This window comes from Astatotilapia calliptera, chromosome 16, assembly GCF_900246225.1.
Source record: "Astatotilapia calliptera chromosome 16, fAstCal1.2, whole genome shotgun sequence".
NCBI classification, from domain to species: domain Eukaryota; kingdom Metazoa; phylum Chordata; class Actinopteri; order Cichliformes; family Cichlidae; genus Astatotilapia; species Astatotilapia calliptera.
The window spans coordinates 7,697,071-7,705,384 of NC_039317.1; the positions used below are offsets into that span (position 1 = coordinate 7,697,071).

Consider the following 8,314-nt stretch of genomic DNA (forward strand, 5'->3'; position numbering starts at 1 on the left):
CTCATCACCCACAAATACTTAAATATCAGCTTCACAAATACTCCCCTGATAACACTTTCCCTCTCGCACACTGCATATTTGTGTGTTCGTCTCGAGCACAGGCGGCTATTTTCTGGGGGGGGGGGGAAGACAAATTTTCAGCATTCCCACCTTGCAGTCAAAGACAGGGGCCAATTTAAAACTTTTTTGGGGGGGATCGTGGATGTGTATTGGCCGGTTTTCAACCTTTTCCGAGGACATGTCTGTGCTCACTGTTGGCCAGTTCAGTTTAGCCTTCGTGTCCCTCCTGCTTTCATGAAGCATATAATTTAAAGGTTTTTGGCTGAACATATCCCTTAAAGAGCATCTGAGGTAAATGCAGTTTGCGTCTAACTTTAAATGGAGACAGGAAGAGATAAATCATTTAGAAGTAAGTTGTTTTTCCTCAGGCTTGGCTCTGGAGAATGCAACTTTTGCTTTTCTTCTGCTTTGTTTTGCTTTTCTATATTATAGTAAAATCACAGAAAAGTGATACCCAGCTCAGAATGCTGCACGGATGGTTTTCCAGCGTGCACAGTTGCAGCATTTTTACGCACATACACGCCCAAATACTGGAAGATTTCTTCCAAATCTTGCAGTACTATTGTATACTCTTACAGTAGGAATCTGCAGTTCATGCAACAGATACATATTTTGTGAATGATGCATAGAGTTCGTATTTCCTGGTTTTCTGAATGCTTGAGAGAGTTAAAGATGACATCTCACTGAGGTGAACAAGAGGTTCTGAATGGGCTGCTGATGGATGAATAAGTGAAAATCTCCTGGATGCCCACAGGCTCCTTTTGTTCAGTGCTTTGCATCACGTAGCAGTGCTCACTCTCACTGGGTGACAGTGAGGAATGCTGAGTGTTGCCACAGTGGATGGATGCACAGATTTGATTCAGGGTAGATTTTTACACCTTCGTGATGCTAGCCTCCTATTTACGCTGCTGGTTTATATCAGCTAATTATTTGCTTCATTCGAAACACGCGTGTTGCCAACAGGGAAGTTGCCCTCTGGTTGACATACTATGCAAAGTCAACACCCATAACACGGTTGGAGGATCTTTCTCACCTGTTTTCTGTAATATTTAAATTTTATTAATGCCATTATCCATAGATAGATCTATAGATCCAGTATCTAACGAGAACAAAAAGAAGGAATCCAAGGTCTAGGTGTTTTATCATGGCCATATGGCACCAATTCCTCCTTTCCAAAGAAACCTAGGTTGTCAGTGTTGGGTTATTTAAAAGTCTTGATCAGATATGTTATATCCAAAATATTGGAGGCGGATCAACTTTAAATACCCGCCTAATGTTAGCTCTGTTTGAAAATCAACAATTACCTTTCTGTTGCCTCCCATGCAGATGTAAAAAGTCAGTGTCACGGGAGAGATTTGCAACAAGATCTATGTAAATCATTGCCAAGGTCTGGCAGGGACTTGTTTTTGGTGGTTGGAACTGCGGCAGGTCCTGTATATTGATCGCAAGTTCCCAAAACTCGCACCCTGTTCACACATGTTTAGTTGTCTTCTTTAAAAACCTGACCCGAGTTTGCTGGAAGAGCAATTTACCCTCCAGGACTTTGCGGCAGCAAACTGTGAGCAACTGCAATATGACTCCTTTTATAGAAAATAGAAATAAAAAAACTAGTTCAACGAGTCATAAATAACCACATCATCCAGTTTTAAATGATGTTTCATTTGTAAACGGACGGATTTAGGACATAATTCAGATTGACTGGGTGCTGTTGATCACGAACGCCACCGTTTGATTGATAGCGTGCATGTATGACCTCGACTAAAGTTGTTTGTGATGATTGGCTTCCTGAACACTTCAAAGAAACAGTTGTGGAGTTCATTGCGTTACATAACTCTGAATGTACAGCTCATCATCCATCATCTGCTAGCTTAAATGTAAATAAATAAACTGTGAGTGGTAGTTTAAAAAGTGGATTTTTTTCAAGCTTTAATAAAACGCTGGGTTTAGAGGAAAGAAAACCATTTTAAAGGACTTTTTAGCACAGCCTGATTACTCCTTGTTTGGACAGACGACGGTTTTTTGGCGCATACGGACACCGTGCAGACACAGACCAGACAACATCTGGCCCACAAACAAACAAATGAGTGTTTACCGGCGCAGTATTTCCATAGTGTCACAGGCTTATTTATGTACACATCAGGCAGATTTCAGTGGAAATTTCCCAGTGGCCCCGGCGTTTGCCAACTATTTGTGTCACAGGACGTCATGTGTGTAAATTTTGTCTGTTTAGTTTTAAAGGCAGCGGTTTCTGCCAAGTAGTGTGATTTGTTTGAGGATGGATTCCAACTGGGCTGATAAAACTCATAAAGCACAGACAGCGTTACAGTGTTTGAAGACATCAACTGAATGTGCTTAAATTAGTCGTTCAGCGGCGTACGATTGGTATTTGGATCCCTTTCAAAGATTCTTGCCCCTTTGTGACATTTGTGGCCGTGGTTTTGCTGCGAAAAGTCGTGATTGGCTTTAAGTTAAAAAAAAAACACAAAAGCACACAAAATGGGGAAAAAAACTACACCTACATTGTATTCGGTATCAAAGCCAACTGATGATGTCATAGCCAGTATTATCAGGACATTTTCCAGGGCTGGTAAGAAGGAATGGATGGAGGAGAGGGAGTCGATGTTTTCCCGTTCACTGTGGAGGTTGACATCAACGCAAGCAAATGAAAAGAAATGTTTCCCCAAAATGATAATATGGGAAAAAAATGTTAAAAAGAGCTTTTGACAGCTGTTTGAAAACAGTGCCACAAAGTTATTTGGGTCACTATATCATAGAGCAGTGATATCACAAGTCAGTAGCTATAGTATTAACAACCACACACAAGTTTAAGCACTCTGCTTCTCAGACGTTGTTCTGAGCATCTGCGTGACCCGTTTCCTGCTTTTCTGTCAAGTCAAAGTCAAATTTATTTATATAGCACATTTAAAACGAAAACGTTGACCAAGGTGCTGTACAATTAAGATAATTAAAAGAAATAAAAACATAGGGAGACATGATAAGAGTTAAGAAAAAGAATCATAAAATTAGAAGATTTGAGTAAGAAATAAGATAAAAGTAATACAAACTCATTCTGATTTAAAAGCCAAGGAATAAAAGTGTCTTTTCAGATGGGTTTTAAAAGTGTCCAGTTTTGGGGAGGTCCTGGTGTGAAGGGGCAGTTTGTTCCACAGTTTCGAATCAGTTACAGCAAAGGCCGGATCTCCCCTGTGCTTTAATCTGGACCTCGGGACAGCCAGGAGCAATTGATCCGCAGACCTCAGCGATCTTGCAGGAGTGTAGCAATTTAAAAGATCAGAAATGTATCAGGGTGCTGTGAAAATCTACACTTTTAAATGCTATTGGATAAATAGAAAGGTGTGAGATCTAAAAACACTTACATGTCTGCAGAATGTGCATCAAGTACAAGTATCAAGTTAAAAATATGACACAGGCCGTTCACACGACCATGGCTGCACAAAACTCCGGTTTTTAGTCTTATTAAAAATGGATTGTGTCAGTAATTTCAAATGAAATCAGCAGTTGGTACCTACACACCGCCTGGGATGTGGTGGCAGCAGGCAGACCTCTCTCTGCTCCGATTTGCCTCTACATCGCTTTTATTGGACCACTGACTTAGACATAAATGTCTTTGTGCCCCAGGATGGAAAACACAAGCTGTCGGCTGGTGCAACCCAGTCACGACGCCACGTTTTGTGTTTCACGTTGCAGTTTGTGAGTCCGATCGGTATTGCACAGACACATAACAGTAAACTTTCTGTGTTGCTAAATTATGGCTGAACTGGCTGCTTCCGTGAGGTCCAGCTTCAGCAAATGAATCTGTAAACACAAACACCTCTTAATCTATAAGAGTGAAAACTAATCGTTTGCCACCGAAGTAGAGCAAAGTGAAGATGTTGGTGACAACATGAAATAATCAGGCGCTGTTTGTTCCTGCAGGTTTGTGAGCTTGTTCGCTTCCTAATAGAGAACTGCAGCACCCTCCTGGGGGACGTCACATCACTCTTCAGAACCTTCAGCCAGAAGAGCAGCAGCAGCGACCATGGATCTGGTAAGAACTGAGATTTAGGCCAGACAATAAAGAAAGGACAGAATATAAGTAGGAATTTAATTTAAAAACAGTTAATTAGGATGTACAGGCTTTTTCTTAACATTTTATGATTTTGTGATCCAGTTTAGTTGTATAAGCTTGTAGGAAAAAACTGTTAAGAATGGCTGAGACAGTGACAAAAAAGCCAAGAGGTCTAGAAAATACTGCTCTCTAATAAAGTGCTTAGTATTGAGACTTGATTCCTACATTGTTAAAGAGTCTGATCCCATAAAAAAACAAACAGGCTGCAACTGTAATGGAAACATTTACAGATTTTGCAATTTGGGTTTCTTTTGCTTTCAGTTTTCTGACTTAATAAATGCAAACTGAAACCGCACAGCCAGAGCTATTACAGGGAGAGGTGTGGCATTAAAAAAATCTTGAATTGAGTCTACTTCATTGACGCATAAGATGGTAAAATTCCACAATACTCTGCACGCTCGCCCCTACCATCAACTGAAACTGAAAAAGCCACTAATGTTGTTGCACATGTAGTTGTATAACCTGCTGGTAAAAAAAGAAAGAAAAGCCTGTTAAACCTTATTTTGGGGGCAAAACCACCAAACATTTTAAGCGTTACTATCTAAGATTTAACTGGTTATTCTGAAAATGTATTTTAACCCAAAATAAATGCCTGGAGTTGATGACGCTCTTGTGGCAAAGCTTTGTTCTAGGAGGGTTTTTAGCACAGCTAGTCCTGTGAAAAAACATAACAAAAGAAAAACAGATGCACATGGAGACGATGTTCTTGTGTCAAATTTGTTCTAAAGGTCAAGTGTGTGTGTTTTGTGTGTGTGGGATAAAGGATCCTTTATTTATTATCTGAAAAAGTACTGATAAAGCCTCACTGTGTTGCATCAAGGTGGTTTGGGACTGACTAGCTTGCTCTGTGTGGGTGCAACTGAATTGCCCAGGAGCTTTAAGTCATGTTGAGTGGGGTCAACAAATTGACCTGCAGTAATTTCAATGATTGCCAGGATCACATGATTAAGATAGCACTGAATATCCTCATTCATGCTGTTAGCTCTTCCTCATGCTGTAAGTAACCACCAGGGGTCAAAGAGCACATAGCAGAGATATGCTTTGTCCTCTGTTCTCCTCATGTGCACCAGTGAACTGTGACTTTGTTCATTCAGCTTAGGAAATGCTCTCAGTTAATTGAATCTTTTTTTTTTGTCCTCTAGCAATGGCAACCAATCAGTTAAAGCGACTCTTTACAGTGAAAAATGGCACTGTTGCTAATTGCTAATAAAGTGAACCATGTTTTCTCCTTTTCTTCCCAGATGTGTCGTCCTTCCAGATGAACGACTCGTCTTACGACAGTCTGGAGAACGAGCTGAACGATGATCCCGAGTCTCCCTTCCAGGAACAGCTTCCGCTTCGCGACAAAGACAAGCCGGACAGCTGCAGCCGTGACTCTGTCATCACGCTCAGTGATGGCGACCCCGAACCTGACCCCGATTCTAACCTTTTGCTGCAGCTCCCGCCTCTGGCCAGACCCAGTAGGTTCAGTCCCGTGGTTCGACAGCCTCGCGTACGCCACGCTAACGGCTCGTCGCAGGGTCCTAGGAGACTGAGGAGGAGCTCAGAACCGGCCTTAGCCCTGGCTAGCATGCCGAGTTCAAGCATGGTGTTGGCTCATGCTGATAACCGCCACCCGTCAGTGAGGAAGGCGAGCTACGATGCTGCCATGGAGGGGGAAGCAGATGTGGATGAGGTTTTTCTTGAACAGGGGCTGAACGGGCTGCAGCTGAAAGAGGAGGGAGAGGATGGCTGTGAGAAGAGAGGAGTCAAAATCCAGAACAGCGGCCGGAGGAAGATGAAGCATGCCCCTCCACCGCCACTGCGACTGGATGCCAGTTGTTCCAGTCTGTCTTCACCGGCAACCTCACCAACCGGCTCCTCCCTCAGCTCCTTAGACTCTGCTTTCTCACAGTACTCCACTGACTACGCCACAAATGTGCCACTTCCGTTAAATGAACCCCTTCCTCTCTCCCCCCTTTTTCCTGGACGCCCACAGCAGTCCTCAAGGAGCTCTCCCCCTCAGAGAGAAGCGCTGGCTCATTGGCCACAAGCCACCCAACCCCCTCGAACCTGCCAAAGTGCTTCCCACTCTCATGGCCTCCACCCTAACACGTGGCTTAAAAGGGACCGGTGCCTGACGCTAAGGCAGCCCGATAGTGGACACACTGAGGAGGACCTGCCCGTGGTTAACGGGAAATCCTTCTCAACCACTAACTGCTTCTCTGTCAGTGCCCAGGAGGCCATGGTGACAAATCAAGACTGCAGACATAGGTCAAGCAGCCCTCCATCTTACCAGCAGGCTCTGCTGCAGCTGCAGCGCAGCCACTCTCCTTTTTACGGTGCGACAGAGAAGCCTCTGACAGTCAAAGATCTGAGACAGCTCCATGACCAGACCTCTCCTAACAAACTCAAACCAAACCCAGGAGCTGAGATCGCACAGAGGCTGGCTGAAGGTGGCTGCGTGCAGCCCCCAAAAGGTGTTTTCTTTGGACAGAGTGCCACCACTCTGGTCCTCCAAAGACAAAAGTCCCACTCTCTAACTCCTGCCATGGACATCCACAGAGGGAGGAAGACCCTTCCTCGCCGAGCATCTGAGCCTGCTAAGGTCAATGTGAACTCTAACCGTGGCCCCAGCCTTATCTTAGACAGACTTCCTGCTTCTAAAGCCCGGCCCCAAGACGGCAGAGCGTCAGATAACCACGCCAAGCCGCGCCTCTGCTTGTCGCCCTCTGCCACCAGGGCTGTAAGGGACTACTTTTCCTCACAAGGTCAAGAGGATGTGGACGCCTGCCTGCAGAGGAGTCATGAGGTCGCGCTAGCAATTGTGCAGGGTAAGAAGGAGTGGCAGAACAGGCGGTGCAGTGACCCGCGGCTGGAGGACTTTGAGCAACTTTTTTTTGCAGAAGAATCGTATGTGTAAAAAGGAACTTTGGAAAGACAAACTGTACAGGGGAGACTGACTTTCATGTGATATTGTAACTTGTACACAACTGTCTTTTTATTGTATTATTTTTCATATACTCCTTTAACCTGTTGCTGACTACTGTAATGGTACATCAGCGGTTTAAGATTTTTATGAGGTACAGATGCAGCGTAAGTGTAGCGTCTCGAACACCAAAAATCTGGTTTCTCTGGACAAAATGTTTCTCTCACCGCATCCTTGTGCACCTTCCAGATCTATGGTTGTTTCTTTTTCAGCATGTGATGAAAGTCTGGAGAGCTTGTCAGCAGTAAGAAAAAGAAACGACAAAGAAATCCTTTTTTTCATGTTCGGGAAGCTTGCAAAATGTTTAGAAAGCAAGCAGAACATCCATTACAGCTGATGGGAAACGAAGGCCGTGACAGTACAAACAGTAACATTAAAAACTTGAGCAACATTCGTGCCGCTTGTGACCGATCGCAACCATGAAGTGAACTAATTCTTTTCCAGTGACTGAAGTGTTTGTCTGAGTCAGTGAGTCGGTGGGGGCAGTTTTTGTGTTCGTATAAGCATCCTGCAGACACACAGCACAGCGTCGTCCTCAGTAAGTCTGGTTAATATCTCTGACCTGGAAGGAGAAGATATCTGCGTGTGTGTGTGTGTGTGTGTGTGTGTGTGTGTGTGTGTGTGTGTGTGTGTGTGTGTGTGTGTGTGTGTGTGTATGTGTGTGTGTGTAAAAGAAAGCATTGCTGATTGTCAGCGTGTCCTGAGCCAAAAGAAAATCAGTGCCGCTGAAAGAGAAATCGCATTTAGTTTTGCTTTCAAAACACTTAATTATCCTCATCAGGACCCTTTGGGTATCGCAAGGAGACACCTTGTTGAGCAAGTGCATGTTGAGTTGGATGTACCAGTTTGTGTGTTTTGTCCATACATGTATGATCTTTTTGTTCCAGCGCTGCAGTGTTGACTCCATAGTGACACTTAACAGTAAATGGCCTTATTCCACTGTCTATTACCGTGATGAAAAGTATGTAAATACATACCCACAGATAATGTTAGCTATTGTTAGTTTGCACCAGTAATAAACAGTGTTATCTCTTACATAGCTTCTTCACAGGACCACACACACAGAAGTAAGGCCATTGTCATGTGCTGCCATTTTAAATGATCTCATGGAGTACTTTGTCCTGTATTATTATTAATATTATTATCTCCTTTACAGA

At 43.6% G+C, this 8,314-nt stretch overlaps 1 protein-coding gene across 1 annotated transcript in view; it reads left to right on the forward strand.

Annotated features, from left to right (window-relative positions):
- Positions 1-7,473, forward strand: part of arhgap20 (Rho GTPase activating protein 20) — a 30,387-nt gene extending 22,914 nt beyond the window's left edge. The window contains exons 14-15 of the mRNA XM_026144434.1: positions 3,997-4,108; positions 5,431-7,473. Coding sequence (XP_026000219.1) covers positions 3,997-4,108; positions 5,431-7,091 — 1,773 coding nt within the window. The 3' untranslated portion in view covers positions 7,092-7,473. The remainder of the gene's footprint in view (positions 1-3,996; positions 4,109-5,430) is intronic.
- The last annotated feature ends 841 nt before the right edge of the window (positions 7,474-8,314 follow it).